Source organism: Manis pentadactyla, chromosome 11, assembly GCF_030020395.1.
Source record: "Manis pentadactyla isolate mManPen7 chromosome 11, mManPen7.hap1, whole genome shotgun sequence".
NCBI lineage: Eukaryota > Metazoa > Chordata > Mammalia > Pholidota > Manidae > Manis > Manis pentadactyla.
The window spans coordinates 99,701,901-99,722,437 of record NC_080029.1 but is presented as its reverse complement, the minus strand read 5'-3'; the positions used below and the strand labels follow the sequence as shown (position 1 = coordinate 99,722,437).

General features: G+C 41.4%; 1 protein-coding gene across 7 annotated transcripts in view; it reads left to right on the top strand.

Moving 5' to 3' along the window:
- Positions 1-1,713: 1,713 nt before the first annotated feature.
- The window catches only part of SPPL2A (signal peptide peptidase like 2A), a 45,266-nt gene continuing 26,442 nt past the window's right edge, over positions 1,714-20,537 (top strand). The window contains exons 1-4 of one of the 7 annotated variants that reach the window (XM_036877436.2): positions 1,962-2,115; positions 5,063-5,188; positions 9,744-9,810; positions 20,192-20,311. In XM_036877436.2, coding sequence (XP_036733331.2) covers positions 9,796-9,810; positions 20,192-20,311 — 135 coding nt within the window. In that variant the 5' untranslated portion in view covers positions 1,962-2,115; positions 5,063-5,188; positions 9,744-9,795. Of the gene's footprint in view, positions 2,116-5,062; positions 5,189-9,743; positions 9,811-13,267; positions 13,429-20,191; positions 20,312-20,537 lie in introns of those variants that run through there. The other 6 variants (XM_036877440.2, XM_057488802.1, XM_036877439.2 and 3 more) reach the window with 6 other exon arrangements.

The following is a 20,537-nucleotide window of genomic DNA, read 5'->3' as shown; positions in this document are numbered from 1 at the left end:
ATGGAGTCTAGGATTAACAAGCAGAAGACCTGAGTTCTGACATCTTGTGCCACTAAGCTTTGGACAATCCACTTAGCCATCAACCAACAGACATTTGCACTTGGATGTCCTACAAAGATTTCAAACTCATGTCCAAAATATTTCCCTCCCTCACTAACCACTCCCTGCTCCCCCCCACACACACATCCCGCCACAAACACGCACACATCTCCTCTTATCATCTCAATAGATGGCCCAGGGCAGGATCCTGGGAATCACCCTCTCCTTCATATCCGACATCTTCTCAGTTAGCAAATTCTGTTACAAATCCTTCCAATCCAACTCCTCCTCTCCATTTCTTACACCACTGTCTCAGGTCAGGCCCTCACTATCCCTGGCCTGGGTTAGATTACTACAGGCGTCTAATGGGTATCCTGGCTTCTACTCTTGCCCTGTTTCAATTCATCTGCCACCCTACCTGCCATCACACAGAGCTTTCTAAAACAGAAATGGTCACTGCTTTACTAATGTTTAATTTACTCTCCACCACCAACTGGATGAAGCCTAAAGTCTCAAGCAGGACATCCCAATCTATTTGTGATTTATCCTCTGCCCTCTTCCCTCACTTCATCTTTCACCACTCATAACTTCAGCCAAATCTAAGTTTTGCAGTTCCTCCAATGTCACCTTTGGCTTTGACATTAATGGTTCACTCTTCAGGGAAGTCTCCCCTTCCCCTACCCATTGCCTAGCTAAAAGTAACTCATGCTTTTAGAATCAGCTTAGACTGAAATTTTTCTGGCTCCCCTTTTATATGTCCCTTTGATATTCCCATAGCATCTTGTACAAACAAAAGAGTCAGTATTCACCCAGCACTGTGTTTGCTTGCCCCTCTATATCCCTCACTAAACTTAGAGCTGTGGGATGGCAGGGACAGCAACTTACTCAGTGTTTGGTATTGAATATTCATCCAACAAATATTTGAGGACCTACTTTACACCAAATGTTCTAAGTGTAAGGGATATTACAGTGCACAAAGACAGTCCTTGCTGTCAAGTGGGAAGCAACATCATTAAAAAAATGAACAGTTGTATAAGACAATATTCTAGCTAAAAGTGCTTTGCAGAGAATTAATATAAATTGTGTGACATGAAAGTGATTGGGTGGCTACTTTAGGTTGGGTATGTTAGAAGTTCCCTCTGGGAAAGTGACATTTAAGCTAAGTAAATGCCAAAGAGCCAGGTGTTCAGAGAGAAAAGCATTCCAGCAGGGAGAACTATCAGTACAAAGACAGTTAAGGACTAAAGGTGGCCCATGTGGCTTAAGCAAGCATGGTAAAGTAGTGGAGATGGTGTCAGAAAAGGCAGGAACCTTATTAAGTAAACTTTGTAGGCCAGAGTATTGATTTTGTTCTAAGTGTGATGGGATGACATGTGATTTATATTCCTTAAAAATTCTGTCTAGGACTGCTATGTGGATAATGGGCTGTCCGGAGTGGAAATAGAGACTAGTTTGGGGCAGAGAAAGGTGGGCGGCCTGGAGAGGGTAGTCACAGAGGTTTTGGACAAAGTGGATTGATTTGGGATATATGTGTCAGGCCTTGCCGGCGGGCAGGTAAATTAAGGCTCGCAGCCCAAAGATTTTTTTTTTGGCTGGAGCACGTGGATAGTAAAGAGAGCAGGCGCTCGGCGGCTTTAAGAGTTGGAGGGCCTGGAAAAAGTCCGTTCACCTACTTGGGCTCTGGGGAGAGCTCGGGTTCGGCAGCGGCAGAGAGCCACGCCCAGCCCGCCGCCGGTGGCCCGCCAGCGAGCGGACGCACCAGGAACCCGGCTGGCGGCGCACACGGGCCGGAGTCTCCACGTGCCCGCGCCGGAGTTTCCGCGTCCTCGGGGCGGGGCCGGAAGAGGAAGTCGTCGCGGCAGTGGCGGCCGCACCAACAGCTGCGGCCACAGGCAAGCCCAGCCGCGCGCCCCAGCCCGGCCGGCCACTGAGGGCAGCGCCGCGGCGGGACCCCGAGTCGGCCAGCACGTAGTAGCGCGGCGCCACCGAGCGCCCTCCAGCCCGATGGGGCCGCAGCGGCCACTGCCCGCCGCCGCCGCCGCAGCTGCCCTGCTCTGGGGCTTCCTGCTCCCGCTGGTAAGGGGGGCGGGCGGGCGCTCGGGCCTCCCCGGGGCGGGGCCGGGGCTCCTTCTCCTTCCGTTTCTCCTCCCCACCCCCGGGCCCCCTCCTAGCCTCTCCTCGGCCCGCGCCTCGACCGGCGGCTGTGGTGTTCCTTCCCTTCCCCTGCCCTCCTATTACTGCCTTTCCTTCCAGCCTCTGCTCTTTCACCCTCTAAGAACCTCCCTTCCCCAACCCCATTCCTGTCCTTTGAAGTCCCCCGAAGTAACTGCCCCCAAGAAAGCACTCTGTCTACGAAGCCCTTTCTGCTACACTGACCTCGGTGCTTCTCTGTAGTTTGTCGCGGTTTCCGGGCCATTTTAACTGACCTCTGTCTGAATTGAGTAGTCTAGCCTTTCTTACAACTTCTTAACCTCTTTCCCTTTCGGGAAGAAGAAGAAAATAATATACATGTTCCCACAGTGTTTCGTGGTTCCAGGACTGCCCTTTGAATTAATTGCTCCAATACAGAGTGTTTTCCTTCATCCTCTTCTATGGTTCCTGTTTCACCTTAGGGCCCGTTTGATTCAACCTTGGTGGGCGGGGCTTGGGGTAATTTTTTAAAGACACAACCGAAGTGTAGGGCCTTTAATGGTTTTCCGTTCTCTGTCTAGATTAAAGGGAAGGGGTGTCGGCTAAGTAACAGTACCAAATAATGTGTTCAGAAGTTTGCTTTCCTACTTATATAAAAATTCAACATCAGGCTAATGTAGTTTCAGAGGTGTTCAGGATGCCACTGTCAAGTGTTTCAGTTTTTGTTTCTTGGAAATTTCACTTAGTTTCAGGTTGAAATCTTTTACTAACTATACAGAATTGGAGCGTATGCCTCTCTAATTCTTTCCATTAGAGTGTAAATTCTCTGAAAGAATGTGTTTTGCATACTCTCCAATTTAAAGAATCACTATTAGTGAAAATACTCAGGCAAGTGTCTTCAACCTTTATTAAGAAACCAAAATCAAAGCCTAAAATGGTTAAGTGCCTTTGGTGTATTCATAACTTTGCTAGGCAACATTAGGAACATGAATGAGATAATGTATCTAAAAAATCGCTTTGGTGGGAGGGAAGTACAGTATAAAGAGAAAAACAAAATAGCAGTATTCGGTCTGAATCTTTGAGGTGTTGTTTTCCTTGTAATATGTCCAAAAGATAACAATTCGGTATTTTTGTGCTCATTTCATAGCAAATGTAGGGAAATGTCTTCTATATCACATTCCCACTAATCTATTATCAACACTAATAATTAACCTAAAACAAATCCATTGCTCAGAAACTCTTTATCAAAAGCTCTGAACCCTTTCGTTAGAAAAATGTAAGCTGAATTTTTTTTTTCAGTTTCTGTTTCTTGCAAATTTCATATAATTTCAAGGGCCTCACAAATCTAAAGGTTATCCCTGTTCTAAATTGTAGCTAGCCTGTCTCTCCCCCACATTCTAGATTTTATTCTTTTCCTGTTGCACGTATGTATGTCTTATCTCACCATATTAATCTTGGAGTTCGGACACCTCAGTCCTGGGGTTGTTGTGGGAACTTAGTAACATTCTTTCTTTCACTCCGCAGCTATTTAGTGTGCATCTGTTACATGCAAGGCACTTTGCTGGTGACTGAATAAACTAAGGGATCTGTTGCCGTTCCAAGTCATTACTGATTTTTCTGATTCTTGTTGCTTTCTCAATAGGTTTGTTTTCTTCTTGACCCTTTTAATTTGCCGTAGTGATCTCTTTCTCATTCCTTTCCTTTTCTGGGGATCTCAAATAAATCCGGTATCCTTTCCTCAGCAGAAGCCCTCTATCCTGCTTGCTTACTGGGTATGTAGTTCCTTTCCTCCACCGCTCTCTGAAGTGTTGATGGGTGTCTGTGGGGGGTTTTTTGTTTTGTTTTACCATCCCTCCACTCCCAATCCCTTGTTTATTCCTCTTCCTTAACTTACAATTCTGGGTGGCCTCAGAGTTCATTTGATCTAATGATGCCAGCTTAATCATTTCATTTCTCCTTTCTGGCCTGCCAGGCCTCTTTCTCCTTAGTTATGTAAGAACAGGGCCAACATCCTCATCTAGAGGCAGCACAGAAACCAGAAGTCCCAACCATATTCTTGTAGAAGAGGTAGGGGATTTAGTATTAGAAAAGCCCTTCGACATTACGTAGCTTACCCTCATCTTGTCATCTTCCCGTCAGAGTGCCCCACTGTGTACACTGGACTCAAGCTACAGCATGTCTGGCTGTTTTATGATCTGTAAACCCGTTAAACATTTACTTCTAGAAATAGTGCCTGGCAGGTAGTTAATTCTCTCTCGGCCTTGCCATAATTACATTTGACACCCATCCTTCTCCAGTGCAGTCCCTGCCTCTGGCTCCACCTGTTAGACCCTCATTTCACTGTGACATTTGGACCTTATCACAGTTCTGTTTCAGAGAGAGTAAGTGAAGTTGAGCAGCCTCTTTCCTAAAATTGCTTCAAAGTTCTGAGAAGAATCCTGAGTCTCATAATGTTTTTTAAAAGTTCTGTTCATTCTTTAATTAATTTACACAGTTTTAAGTGTATATAGCCACATCTTGAACTTATTACAGTGAAGGGGTAATCAGGATCCCAGCAGAAAAATCTCTGGCAGAAATCTATGTTCCTCTAGTATACTGCACCAACTCAAGGAATTGTCTTTAATTCCTTCTCTTCTGCCCTCCTCTCTCAATCTCCTGGAGAAATTAAAGTGTGTTCTGCTACCCAAGCTATAAAGACATGCTGAGCTGCTATGCCCCACCACCCCATTCATATGTTGAAGCATTAATCCCAATCAGATGGTATTTGGAGATGGGGACTGTAGGAGATCATTAGGTTTAGATGAGGTTAGAGGGTGGTTCCCTTGTGATGGGGTTGGTGCTCTTATAAGAAAAGGTACTTGAGAGGTGACTCTCCCTTTCCCCTAACCATCAGGTAAAGACACAGTGAAAAGGAGGCCATCTATAAGCCAGAAACAAAGCTCTCATCAGAAACCAGCCATGCTGGCACCTTTATCTTGAAAACTTCTAGTTTCCAGACTCTGAGAAAATACATTTCTGTTTAAGTTACATACACTCTGGTATTTTGTTATGGCAGCCCACACTGACAAAGACAGATTTGGGTACCAGGAGTGGGGTGCTGCTGTATAAATACCTAAATGTGTAACTTTGTAACTGGTTAGTGGGTAGAAACTAGAAGAGGTTTGAGTTGCATGTTAGAAATACGGATGTAAGGATGATTCTGCTGAGGTCTCAGATGGAAGTGAGAACATGTTACTGGAAACGAGAGGAATGGCAGTCCCTGTTATAAAAGTGGCAAAGAACTTGACTAAACTGTTATAGTGTTTTGTGGAAGGAAGAATTGTGAGCAATGAAACTGAATATTTAGCTGAGGAGATTTCTAAACAAGGTTGTTGATGAAGCAGTTTGGTTCTTTCTGAATGCTCATAATAAAATGCAGAAGGAGAGAGAGAACTTGAAGGAGTTATTAAGGAAAAAGGGACCAGAATTTGAAGTTTTGGAAAATCTCAGCCTATCCATATTGCAAAAAAAAAAAAAAAAAAATGAAAATGTTAGTTCTGAAAAGAACACCAAGAGTGGCTGAAAAACCATTTGATAGAGTTTATGGGATTAGATGAGCAGAAACACAGTTTGAACTGAAGGGGACAAATAAATGGACTGAAACGAGAAAGTCTGTGGATGAACCGATGGGATGGGATAATGGAGGTACGTGGCTGTGATGGTGCACTGTTCTTCAAGAAGAGGGAGAAATGACCCCAGGGGCAATTCAGAGATCAGGACCCGTGCCTCAGTTTCAAGGAGCCTGTGACCTTTAGGGAGCCTCAAGGGTGGGACTCCACAGAGTGCTGGCAGTGACGCTGCTACCCTAGGAGACCTGGAAGGTGGAACACTGAACCAAAATGAATATTCTTGAGCCTTAAGAGCTAATGAAATTTGTCTTGCTAGGTTTTGGACTTCCTGGATGCAGCTGTTGTCAGGCAGCTGTGTCTGGGGAGGTGTCTCCCTGTTCTCTAGATGAAACTCAACCTGGATGGGGGGCGGGGGAGTCTTGACTCTGAAGGAGAATTCTCAAACAGATCAGACAAGTATAGGTAAGGAAGGTATTCATTAAAGAGCGTAGCAGCGAATGGCAGCTGCGGTGCAGGCAGCAGAGAGCAAGACAGACAGAGGGAGGAAAGGGAAGCTCATTGAACTCAGCATAGGGTGAATCCTTTGCCAACGCTTGAAGTCAGGGTCACCTGGCATCCAGTGTCCACTTGAATCTGCACAGCATGGGAACTAAGCCCCTATCACCCCAGGGTTTGGGGGAGCCACAGAGCATGAGATTATGTTTTGAGAACTTCCCAAAGGCAAAGAAAGGAGATTTGGGGGCAGGCTACTAAAGAGCATGATTGTACAGCTGCAGTCCTGTCTGGGTCACCCAGGCAACAGGAGCGTGCAAGCCCAAATCAGAGACCTCAGTAACTCTTCCCTACTGTCTGAAATAGGACAGAGAGAGTGAAGACTTGTGCTTAAGTCTAGAAAATTAAATGAAATAGCGAAGTAACAAAGATGCTTACTACTGGGAAAAGGGGTCTCATTAATCTTCCAAGAGGCTTGGAAGAGCACAGAGATAAAATGCAGTAAGTTTAGCAGCAAGAAGTCTTTACTTAAGGCTAAGTACACACTCGAAGAAAAGGGAGTATGGGAAACTCAGAAAGGAGGCACACTTTAAAGACCTAGAATTCTGTCTTTTGAGGCTTTCAAGAATGGGGCAACGGGCCAGGGGAGGGCGTGGGCATAGGCTTGACATGTGGTCTCAAGATGTTTATCTCCAGTGAGAGAGAATGTCATTATCCATAATCCTGTAGATATTCTGTCAGATAAACTTAACACAAGGAATTTATTGATCCTGTTCTTCTCCAAGATAATGGTTACCCTCAAGCTGTGGAGACATCATTTAGGACTACTTGCTCTGCCTTAAGATAGGGTAGGTTATTGGATGATTACCATAAAATATTTTAGGAATTTTATCTCCCAACTCTGGTTTTTACAATGGAATCTTAGCCTTAAGATGTACTTACTTTACTATTTATATGTCAGAATTTTAAATCATAGGCAGAAAAAAATTATGATGCTTGTGCCATGTCCCTGCTCTACCTCACCAGCACTGCTTTCTTCCTTCTACCTTTTGGAATGGGAATGTCTGTTCTATGCCTGTCCTGCCATGGTATTAGGAAGCACGAACTTGTTTGGTTTTACAGGTTCACAGCTGGCAAGGAATTTTGTCCTCAGTAAGAATCATACCTTGAGTCTCACACGTAGCAGATTTAGCTGATATTTAAATGAGACTTTAGACTTCAGAATTTGATGCTGGAATGAGTTCAGATTTTGGGGGGTTCGGATGGAATAAATGTATTTTGCATGGGAGAATGACATCAATTGGGGGGTGCCAGGAGCAGAATGCTGTGGACTGGATTGTGTGCCCTTTCAAATTCTTACACTGAAGCCCTAACCCCCTGTGTGATGACCTTTGGAGATGGGGCCTTTAGGACATAATTAGGCTTAGATGAGGTCACCAGGGTGAAGCCTTCCTGATGGAATTTTTACGTTGGTCTTGCACTCTCTCCCTACCAAGGGAAAGCAGACGTCCACAAGGCACGAAGAGAACTCTTATCAGAAATTCACCGTGCTGGCACCTTGATCTTGGACTTCTAGGCTCCAGACTGTGAAAACATAAATTTCTGTTGTTTAAGCCACCCAGTTTGTGGTATTTTGTTATGGCAGCCCAACCTTAGATGTGCTAGTTTTATCACATTCCTCCTTTAACTTCCAAATTCTTCTCATGTTTTCTTTTACCTTCTCTCCTCTGAGCTGTCTCTGTGGATTCTGCTTCTCATTGTCTGCTTCCTAAGTCACTGATGGTCATGTTATCTCCTTCCCAAAGTTCAGCACCTATACATACATAGCCTTTGAAACTCAAAGTAATCCTGAGAAGTTTCAGAAAGATAATGACTTGTCCTAGATCATATAGAAGGTCATGAAAAGAGGACTAGAACCCAGGGTTTCCAGACATTTCTTGATATTTTCCCAATAAGTTGTGCAACAATGATTTTTTGTATGAATCAAAAATAGATTACAAGGCTGAATAAATCTGTGAATGTATTCAAAAGAAAAGGTTTAAAGATAGAAATCCTGTTTATTATATTTTTGGTAAGTTGCTTGTCATTAAAATTGGACCCTGAAATTGGGTCTTTTTATAAAAATGTAGACCATAAAGCCCCTAGGTACAGTCCCTGACCCTAAAATACTAAGTTTTTAAAAAATTGATTGCCTTTAGGCTAGAATGCCAAACTTTACCATGCACTATGGTCTTAAATCAACATTGATTTGTGCATTTACATGTGCCTGGCCTTGTATGCATTTGAGTTTGTGAAATACAGTGTAAATCATAAATTCTCCAACAGTTGAGAGACATCATTCAGTAATAAGATTGCTTAGGGAAAACCAGGAAGAAGGGTGGATCTAGGCAACAAGTAAAATGTAAGCCACAGGAAGGGGAAACCCTACCTGACTCTTTCTCTGCTGTCTCTCCTAGCACCTCATAGACTGCAGAGTATCGAATGAATGAATGGTTACCTGGTCTCCACCCTGGACCTTAGTACCTCTTAGCCTGTATATTACATGTCTCCAGATTCTCCAAATGCCAGAAATGATCCTGGCTCTCCTTTTTCCATGGCCCATAGACTTCTCTGGCTCTCTGTAAATCCGTGTTTGATGCCCTAGCTCCCTCTGAGCCACTAATTAAGTAATTAAGATCACACTTAATCTCCCTAGGTCTGGTTCTAGTCATTTTCAGTGCATCATTTCCATAAAGCTTTAGTACTGGAAGTAGGAGATAAACAGCATAGATTTTCTTGATTATATAATTTATTAGGGAGGAAAGAGCCATAGAAAATAGATAGATAATAGTGAGTGATCAAAAAGTTATTTAGGCCTGACTTTGGAATATGTGTTGTTCAGACAGACCACCCCAATTCTGCCTTTTCTGTGAAGTCAGACCCCTTTGAACTCTGGCTGTATTGCTATTGACTTAAAACTCACATCTGTGTAATATGAAGGATGTCTGTAAGTAAAGGGATACCTCTTACGTTGCCATGATGTAAGGGTAGGGGGTAGGTGACTTGCTCCTTAACATTTATCATCAGTGATCACATCACAACTTTATATCCTCCGGCTTATGAATACAGATTTTTAAAAAATTGCTAGTTCTCAATACAAATAAATTATTTATTAACAAAATTTGCTCCAGAACCCCAGCCATCATATTTGATGTCTAAAAATTCAGAAGTGGCTTAATTTGATTTGCAGATTTTATGAAGATTGCCGGGGGTTTAATTGGAGAGAGAATTGCAGTCATAGTCACACATTGCCCCTTGAAACTGAAGGATTAAGTATAACTAATGGATAACAGTATAGATGACATGAACCAGGTTTAATTAACCAGACTGGAGGTGGGTGGGGAAACTGGGTACATATATACTGAAAAGTTTTGAAGAAACTTAAGGATAAAGTGAGGGAAGTGCTCGCCAAAACATGAATGTTGGCTGTTCCAACAGACTGCAGGTATACTCACCTCTTGAGGAGCTTGCCTGGAGGACCCCAATAATGTCTAGAAGACTGGTGAGTTTCACTGCTCTTCATGACAAAGTCTGTAACCATGTACCCTGTGAACATGAGAGTATCATCTGGAAGCTTGTTTCATGATCGTGGGTCCCACCTAAGACCTGCTGGATCAGAATATGCATTTTAACGAGAATGTTAAAGTTCAAGAATCACTGATCTATAATAAAGGGTAAGAAATTCTTGCATAGAGTACTGTTGAGCATAATCTCCATGAAAAAAAGAATCATGCTTGACTAATCTGTAAGGTTTCATAAGAGATTGAAATACCTACATGGGTAAAGGTTAACACTGCACTATTCAGAGCTTAATGTTGATCAGGTAAAATCAGGCAAGAAACAGAATCCTGGCAGATCCAGAGGATGGCACCGATACATGGTGGGGAGGGGCCGGGGGTCATATGTTAGATACATTTTTTAGCTCGAGAATTGTGATTTTTACTTTCTTTGTACAATTTATTTCTAGTTTTATGCTTTTGTGGTCTGAAAAGTTGGTTGGTAGGATTTCAGTCTTTTGGAATTTACTGAGGCTCTTTTTGTGGCCTAGTATGTGGTCTATTCTGGAGAATGTTCCATGTGCACTTGAGAAGAATGTGTATCCTGTTGCTTTTGGATGTAGAGTTCTATAGATGTCTATTAGGTCCATCTGTTCTAGTGTGTTGTCAGTGCCTCTGTGTCCTTACTTATTTTCTGTCTGGTGGATCTGTCCTTTGGAATGAGTGATGTGTTGAAGTCTCCCAAAATAAATGCATTGCATTCTATTTCCTCCTTTAATTCTGTTAGTATTTGTTTTACATATGTTGGTGCTCCTGTATTGGGTGCATATATATTTATAATGGTTTTATCCTCTTGTTGGACTGAACCCTTTATCATTATGTAATGTCCTTCTTTATCTCTTGTTACTTTCTTTGTTTTGAAGTCTATTTTGTCTGATACTAGTATTGCAACACCTGCTTTTTTCTCTCTCTTGTTTGCATGAAATGTCTTTTTCCATCCCTTAACTTTAAGTCTGTGCATGTCTTTGGGTTTGAGGTGAGTCTCTTGTAAGCAGCATATAGATGGGTCTTGCTTTTTTATCCATTCTATTACTCTGTGTCTTTTGATTGGTGCATTCAGTCCATTTACATTTAGGGTGATTATTGAAAGGTATGTACTTATTGTCATTGCAGGCTTTAGGTTTGTGGTTACCAAAGGTTCAAGGTTAGCTTCTTTACTATCTTACTGTCTAACTTAACTCGCTTATTGAGCTATTATAAACACAGTCTGATGATTCTTTATTTCTCTCCCTTCTTATTCCTCCTCCTCCTTTCTTCATATGTTGGGTGTTTTGTTCTGTGCTCTTTTTAGGAGTGCTCCCATCTACAGCAGTCCCTGTAAGATGTCCTGTAGAGGTGGTTTGTGGGAGGCAAATTCCAACTTTTGCTTGTCTGGGAATTGTTTAATCCCTCCTTCATATTTAAATGATAGTCATGCTGGATACAGTATTCTTGGTTTGAGGCCCTTCTGTGTCATTGCATTAAATATATCATGCCATTCTCTTCTGGCCTGTAAGGTTTCTGTTGAGAAGTCTGATGATAGCCTGATGGGTTTTCCTTTGTAGGTGACCTTTTTTTCCTCTCTGGCTGCGTTTAATACTCTGTCCTTGTCTTTGATCTTTGCCATTTTAATTATTATGTGTCTTGGTGTTGCCCTCCTTGGATCCCTCGTCATGGGAGTTCTGTGTACCTCTGTGGTCTGAGAGGCCATTTCCTCCCCTAGTTTGGGGAAGTTTTCAGCAATTATTTCTTCAAAGATACTTTCTATCCCTTTTTGTCTCTCTTCTTCTTCTGGTACCCCTATAATGTGGATATTTTTCCATTCAATTAGTCACACAGTTCTCTTAATATTCTTTCATTCCTGGAGATCCTTTTCTCTCTCTCTGCATCAGCTTCTCTGCATTCCTGTTCTCTGTTTTCTAGTCCATTAATGGTCTCTTGCATCTCATCCATTCTGCTTTGAAGTCCTTCCAGAGATTGTTTTATTTCTGTATTCTCCCTCCTTAGTTCTTGCATATTTCTCTGCAAGTCCATCAGCATGGTTATGACTTTTGTTTTGAATTCTTTTTCAGGAAGATTGGTTAAATCTATCTCCCCAGGTTCCTTCTCAGGGGAAGATGTAGAAGATGTCAAAATGTATGGATCAAATTTTTTTGCCTTTTCATGTTGATAGGTGCAGTGGTATGCTATTGATTCGTCTGTCAGCTAGGAGAGCCAAGACTCTTTCCACGTGCTCCTGGCCTTTCTTTACTGGGACAGCTGCGACCCCTAGTGGCTTATTTTGGGCAATTGCGTGTAGACTGGGTCTCTGTATCTTGCCCGGCCCGTATTGAGGAAGCTCCCTTGCTGTGGGTGTGGCCAGCCTCAGGCTGCTGCTCTGCTATGGCGGGGCCCCGGAGGGGTAATGGACGGGGGTCTGTTTGGCTATTTACCTCCGTGAGGCTTCCCAGAGCTGTTGCCCAGGGGGTTAGTGTGCCCGGAGTTCCCTGGAATTTCCAGCTGCTGGACTGTGACCCGGGATGCTTCTGTCCAGTTGTGGGGACCCTGTCCCTTTAAGACTTTCAAAAAGCACTTGCTTTTCTTTGTCCCAGGGGCAACGGCTGCGGGACCCGCTCACAGGTCTTACTGTCCTGCTTCCCTAGTTTCCAGCACCCCACGCATGCACTGTGTGTCTGCGCTCTGGTGTAGATGTCTAGGGCTGGGTTTAGCAGTCCTGGGCTCCCTCTCCCTCCCCTCCTCTCCTTCCGCCAGGAGCTGGGGGGAGGGGCCTCAGGTCCCGCTGGGCTGCGGCTTGTGTCTTACCCCTTTCACCAGGTGCTGGGTTCTCGCAGGTGTGGATGTAGTCTGGCTCCTGTCCTGTGTCTTCTGGTCTGTCTTTTAGGGATAGTTGTATTTGTTGTATTTTCTAAAATATATATGTTTTTGGGAGGAGATTCCCACTGTCCTACTCACCCCGTCATCTTGGCTCCGTCTCGAGAATTGTTATTTTTAAAGGAATATGTGAAGACTTAAATTTGGAAAACAGATCTGATTCTGGAAAATAGCTTTTGAAGGAGAAAGAAGGATAGAAGACAAACCAAGCCCATGAACAAAGGTCAAAGAAGAATCCTCTAACTGCTGTGAGCTCCCCGTTGGTTAATATTGGGCTGGTGAGTCAATATCAGGAGGCTGTTGGAACAGAGGCCAGGAATTCAAATACCCGTGATTGGAACTCCCAAGAGACTAGAGTGTAAAGCATAATGTAGCCCCAAGAGACAGGGACACAAAGGTCGGTAAAAGATTGACTCAGTGTAAGCATGCTGATAAAATTAAGCTTCTCATACCTGTCCCTCTGTTTAAGGTCTGGTTGTTCTGGGGAAATGGGGGATGTAGTATGCCTGCAAGAATGGGAGTGTCTTTTATGCCATTACAGTTCTTTTTTAGGTTTTTGGTGACCAGTTGACAGTTGTCATACCAAAACTAGGAGAAAAGTGATCAAAGGAATAGGCAACTATCTAACATTAAGATAGACTTAAACATCAACAATCGTTGATTTGAGAACAACGTGATACGGAACGAGATTAAAGTCAAGTCATCCGGATAAAGTAAGTTAGGAATTGTTCATGAGCAACAGGCATCCCTAGCTGAGGTAAATTTGAGTCAGAAAAAGAAGTACTCCTCAAGTGAGCTAGTAAGCTTGCTTCCCTTGCATGTGAAGATCAAGTAAGATGTGGAGTCACAAAGGCAGTGGTGTGAGATTGATGATTGGATGGCTCTGAAGAACGCTTGATTCCGTGACCAGTAGTTGTAGGAACTCGTGTGAAGAGGGAGGATTTGGGGTGAGCAGTAAGGAAAAATTGTTAGAGGGAAAGGAATTTTTTGAAGATTTACAGTCCTAGAATTGGGATTATTTGGAAGAGTATATGGAAAAAATCTGGAGTTTAGGATATTTAGGATGTATGTGGAAGGAACTAATTGGATGAGAGGAATTTGAGTGATAGTAAGAGACCCATGGCAGTATCATGGAAGAGAGGTAGGTAATCAGACAATGCAGAGATATATGTGACCAGTGTTAAAACTTGAGGGTGCTGGTTGGGCACTAAGAGGTGCCTGGGGATCTAGCTGCATGAAGGAACTTGAAGTTGATAGCAGAGACGAAAAACTGTTCATCTGTGTTTCGGAGAGTTTGATTCTAATCCTGGCCACAGGGAACAATTCATTTTGATCATTTTGGACCTGTTTGAGCTATAAAATGAAAGACCTCGTGTCTTGCCAATGGGTTTCAGCCCCGGGCAAGTTCACTATGGATTCAGTGAGATCAAGGAACGACAATGGAATGTTCTCAAGGTGAAAGGGTTTATTACCCTGCTTGTTCTGGCAATAGGTTGAGCACTAGAATTTCATCTGCATCCAACAGTCTGCAGTTCTGTAATCTTCCTTTGTCTTTGCCTCCGCCTAGAGCACTGGGCAGGGCTCTTGACATAGTGACTCATTAATAATAGCTAATTGCCTAGGGTGTGGAAACAGTAGCCTAGCAGCAGGCCAGTTACATCATCAAGTAGTTTAGGTTCAGGTGAGGATCCTGACCATAGAAACTTTCATTTTATCCACACCTAGATGATGTTATTTCTAAATCCCTTAAATTTAAGCTCTTAATACTAAGCACTTCTACTAAGCATTTTCATGACTGATTGAAAATACAAAGAAAAATTTTTTTAAAGGTTGAGTACTCACAGAGGACCACATACATATATGCTTGGAAGATGTAAAGGAAAGCACCCTGCCCTGCCACCATAGGGTCTTGTCAGAAGACCTCATACTAGTATGGATGGACCATTAGTCTCACTTAATTTAGTACCTGCAATTTTTGATGGGGTACTGAGTTTGAAGCCTTTTTTCCTATGCTTCCCAACTTAATTGACCCACAGCAATGTTGTCTCTACTACAATGTTCTCTTTCAGCCTTGCCACTCAAGTTGTGGTCCATCGAGGAGCAGCATCAGCGTCACCTGGGAGCTTGTTAGAAATGCACACTCTCACACTCCTCCCAGTCCTGCTGAATCAGAATCTGCATTTTAATATGATCACCAAGTGATTTGTACGCACATTAAATCTTGAGAGGCACTATTTCTATAGCTGTAGTTCTGAAACTTTAATAAATATCAGAATCTCCCAAAGGGCTTGTTAAAAATAAACTGCCCAAGGTTTCTGATTCACTAAGTGTAGAATAGGGCCCAAGAATTTGCATTTCATTTCTAATACCCTAAGAACTACCAAAGCCTTTACTAGAGACTGACTCTAATCACATTCTGTTTAATTACCGTTTCAGGTTTGTTTTTAGCCTTCCCAGTAAGACTATAATTTGTTTGAGTGTCTCTTTTTCTTTTTTGGGGGAAGGGAAGCGGGTGGAGGGGAGAGCAGCTTTATTGAAATATAGTCCACATACCACACAGCTCATACATTTAAAGGATACAGTTCAGTGGCTTTCAGTTTTTAGTGTATTCACAGATATGTGCAACCATTACCACAATCAATTTAAAAATATTTACTTCACCTCAAAAAGAAGCCAAATAGGTGGAGCATAGAGGATTTTTAGGGCCATAAAGCTATTGGTGGATATGTGTCATTATACATTTGCCGAAACTTAGAGAATGTACAACACCAAGCGTGAACCCTAAATGTAAACTATGGACTTTGGGTGGTAACAATGTGCCAACGTAGGTTCACTGATTGTAACAGATGTACCACTCTAGTATAGATGTTGATATGAGAGAGGCTGTGCATGTGTGTGGTAAAGGGGTGTGTGGGAACTCTACTTCCTGCTCAGTTGTGCTGTGACCCTAAAGCTGACCTAAAAAATAAAGTCTATTGTTTACAAAAGAAAAGACAGCCCATAGCCTTCAGCTATCACCATGTCCGCACATTCCACCAAACCCTAGGCAGCCACTAATCATCTTCTGTTTCTTCTGCGTAGTACACATCCTTGGCAAGAGGCTAGGTGTATTATTAAAAATGATAATTACCATTGGTTAAGAGCTTATTATGTGCAAACAGTTGCATCATTTAACTTAATCTTCATGACAGTTGTATGACATCTGGACATTTATTGTCATCTCAAAGTGGAGGATGTTGAAGCTGGACACAGGTTAAATGACTTATAAGATAGCCAGTAAATGTTTTGTGAAATATTGCCAATCCCTCCCAGGTCTCTAATACAAAGCTTATGATATCTACTGTTAATAAACTTAATTTTTGAAGCTGTACAGTCCCTGAGAAATTTTACTAAGATATAAAACATAGTGGATATGCTGAAGTTATTTGGGTATGTTAGCTTACTCATGGGACTTGCATGTCCTACATTCAATAGTTAATACTTCTCTCTTTTATACTAATCTTCAACTCAAATTTGCATTTGCCCTAGTAATTCCTATATCAATGAGTTTTGCTTTTATCAATGATGAATTTTCTACAATTGTAGGAAACAGTATAATCCCTTATTAGCAATAAATCTTATTGATAATATTTGAACATCTCTGTACTTCCTTGGAAGTTGAGGCTTTAAAAAAAATCTCTTTTTGTAATTATAAAGTAACACCAAATATTATACAGTAGTGTAAAAGGAGAAAGTATATATATATATATATATATATATATATATATATATATGGAAAATATACTGTACATAAAATTTTTCAACAAGCTACAGAGCAATATACGTAGTATTATCCCACATGTGTGAAATGAACAATATAGATATTTGAGAGATAATTATCTTAACTATGCATAGACAGTGTCTGGAAAGATATAAAAGAAACACCTGAGTGTGACTGTGCAAGCCAGGATCAGAGGAGTGTATACCTTTCTGTTTTGTTTGTGTTTTTTCCTTTGTTTCTGTCCAATCTTTTCACATCCTCACCTTTGCCTTTGTTTTCCCCTCACTCCCCCCACCCTTTTTTTAAAAAGTAGCCTGGTATCTCTTCCTACAACTTTCTTCAAGCTTACATAAATGTATATATACACACAGGGAACTTTGGGGGTCATTATTTTTTTAGAGTTACAGTATAAATAGCTCCCTGGAACTTTTCCCACTGTGGACATCTGTTTCTGCAGGTAGATGTAGTTTCTTTTATAATAGGTATGTACTATGCACACCATAATGTAATGGATTCCTTGATGGTAGAAGTGGGGGTTTTTGTTTGTTTTTTGGTGGGTTTTTTAAATAACAAATAATATTGCAGTGAATATCCATATACATTTATCTGTGTGCATTTGTGCAATACATCTGTAGGATATGAATCAGGATTCTATGTATTAAACATTTTTATTCATACTGCTGTTTGTTGTAGATACTATACCACTTCAGCAATGTGCAGTTAGGATCCAAATCCTGGTCTAAATACCATTCTCCAGAAGGACCTTTCTAGAATGGCTGGTCCCAGGTCTGTGGCAGGTAAAGGATAAAGTCAGCCTAGAATACCTTGTGCCAAAAAAACAAGGAAGTTCTCAAAAACTAATGAGGTCTTGTAAAAAGGATATGAAATGGAATATTATTCAGCCATAAGAAGAAAACAAATCCTACCATTTGCAACAACATGGATGGAGCTAGAGTGTACTATGCTCAGTGAAATAAGCCAGGCAGAGAAAGACAAGTACCAAATGATTTCACTCATATGTGGAGTATAAGAACAAAGAAAAATTGAAGGAACAAAACAGCAGCAGAATCACAGAACCCAAGAATGGACTAACAGTTACCAAAGGGAAAGGGACTGGGCAGGAGGGGTGGGAAGGGAGGGATAAGGGCAGGGAAAAAGAAAGGGGGCCTTACGATTAGCATGTATAATGTGGCGGGGGGCATAGGGAGGGCTGTGCAACACAGAGAAGACAAGTAGTGAGTCTACAGCATCTTACTATGCTGATGGACAGTGACTGTAATGGGGTTTGGGGGGCGGTATTTGGTGAAAGGGGGAGTCTAGTAACCATAATGTTCTTCATGTAATTATAGATTAATGATAAAAAAATGAATAAAAAAATAAATAAAAATAAAAAATACATTAAAAAGGATATGAAGAGCCAGCTGGAAAAGGCTATACTGGCCACATGTGGGACACTTTGAAAATCAAGTGAATAGTTGAAATTATACTACATTCTAGTTTTAGAAATGAGTGAGTCTCTAGTGATGCTAAAAAAATGTGGTAGAGAGATGAAAGCTCTCCTTTGAAGAAGAGTACTAGCTAATAACTGTAGAAGGAACGACATTATCATAAAACATTCACCATTTCACAACCCCAGTGTAATATGCAAAATTAAGCTCAGGCATGGATCATCATTGATGTAAAAATACTAGGTGAACGTCCTGATGTAATGTGCTCTTTTGTCGAACTGTTCACATGGTGCTGCAGATTACTTACTGTGGATAAAGTGAAGGTTCCTGTGGTCAGGATTCTCACCTGGCCCTGGTTGGCTGGCTCACTACATAGGTGTGGGCAATACGTTATTACTGACTCTATATAAAGAGCTCCACCCAGTGCTCTGGGTGAAACGGTGGCACAGCTGCAAGGCTGCAGGAGTGCAGACAAGACTGGAGTGGTGGCAGTGCCAAGGACAGAGGCTGAGATGGCTGCAGAGTAGAGAGGCTCAGAGGCAGAGCCCGGCTTGCTGCATGCAGACTCGCTCTGAGTGGACAGGGTTCTAGTGATTGACCTGCCACCATGGGAATAAAGTTGGGTATAACCCTTTTACCCCGAGAACATTCCACTGTCATTTCTTTGGTCTCGTTGAATCCATAGTGAACTTGTCTGGGGCTGAAACCCATTGGCAAGACACTTGCCAATCACTAAGGGAAAAAATAGGTAACTTTACACTAGAGAAATGTTAGTACTACTTGAACAAAATAATTGAACCCAGCATCACTAATGGTGGGGTGTCCTGACATAATGTGCTCTTCTGTTGAATGCAGTAAGTACCCAATTCATATAAGGAGTATTCTTTTAAAAAATGTTTCACCTGAACATAATCAGCCCCCATGATTATCTGCGGGATTATCCCCTGTAGTTAAAATTGTAGATGATTCTACAGTATGGCTTTAGGAAAGTTATGTTAGTAACTTCTCTGAATCCCAGAGCCCTCCTTAGTAAAGAACAGTGATATAAAATCAGATAAATATATGAAAATAATCTGAATATACTTGTTTAGTTTGTATAGTTTGTTTATAACCTAAAAATAGTTTGGTATATATAGTAAGAATTTACCATATTGGTTTATCACTGCTGACAGAATCTATTCGGGGTCACCAAATATATAGCTGAATGAAAACAACATTTCTGTTTTCCAAAAGTCATTATCTTTTCTGTGTAATTTGATGGCATGTTTTATGAATTTCCTACACCTGCTTAGATCCATAAGCTAATGAAGCTTGGAATATACCAGAAAGCTTTCTAATGGCAAATGTTCAAGGGATGTTTTAGGGAGGAGAGCACGCATTAGAGTGTTTCTCTACTCTAGAAATTTAGATTGGCTTGTATGAAATTACCAATTTTATAGCTGAAAAATGGTCAAGTATCAGCAATTTCATGTGGCTTGACCTAATGCATCCTTTAGTGGTAGAAGCTTTATACAGCTGTCTTTTTTGCTAAGCAATCTTTTCTCCCTTATGTTTTTGGGAAACGTTTGCTTAAAGGAGAGAGGAAGGGTTTGAATTGATCTAAGTTTGAAGTTGAATTGTGATGTGGAGTTGTATTCTGATTGTCTTAGAATGTTATTTTTTCAATCACTTTTTACCTCTCTTTTCTTTCCAGGTAGTGGGAAATGAGGCAAAAGGAAAAAACATTTTCTAACTCTTTTTCCTTACTTTAAATTCTGGATTGGTCTTTTTGAATAGGCAGTTGCAGCATCTTGAAAACTTGAGAATTCCAATTTCTCTGATTCTCTTCTTTAGATAGCATTTAGGAATAATAACGTACCCTTTCTTTACCCTAGTTACTTGTAGAAAATGGAAAGTAACACAGTTCAGGGATTTTAAGAGCATTTTCTTTTATGGAACATAATCTCCAAAGAGATTGGTAAAGAAAATTTCAGGCTGCAAAAGGAGTATTGAAGTTACCACATCATAGCAAGAATCCTCCCTGGGTTAAGGCCCTTTTAACAAGGGCCATAATTGAATCCTCATAAGAAAGTCTGGTCTTCTTTAAAGAATGTATCTGGACAAATGTGTATAGTTTCAGTATTTCCTCAAACAAGAGGAAATATATCCATTAGAAGTCATGCCCTCTTAAGGAAATAGAGTCACACCTGTATTTAATAGCTTTATTAATATCTTAATTGTTGGCAAGCCAAATTATTGCCAGTGTGAACATTATTGTTGGTGTCCTAGACAGCTGCTCAGGAAGCAATCCTGCATGCGTCTGGAAATGGCACACCTTTACCATCTAAGGACTACTGCATGCTGTATAATCCTCACTGGACAGCTCTTCCACATACCCTAGAAAATGCAGTAAGTAAATCAGTTACTATTTATTTGTAGACATAAACATACTGAGAGGTGAGAATAAGTGGTTGTTACATTTCAGTGTATGAACTAGGTATAATATATGATGAATAATAAATAATAATTATTGCTTTTGCTTAAATTTCTCTCTGTGGGAAAAACAGTTTTTAAAAATATTTATCTCAAAGTCTGATTGTCATAAAGTATTTGTATTTTGAAAGAACCTTGTATT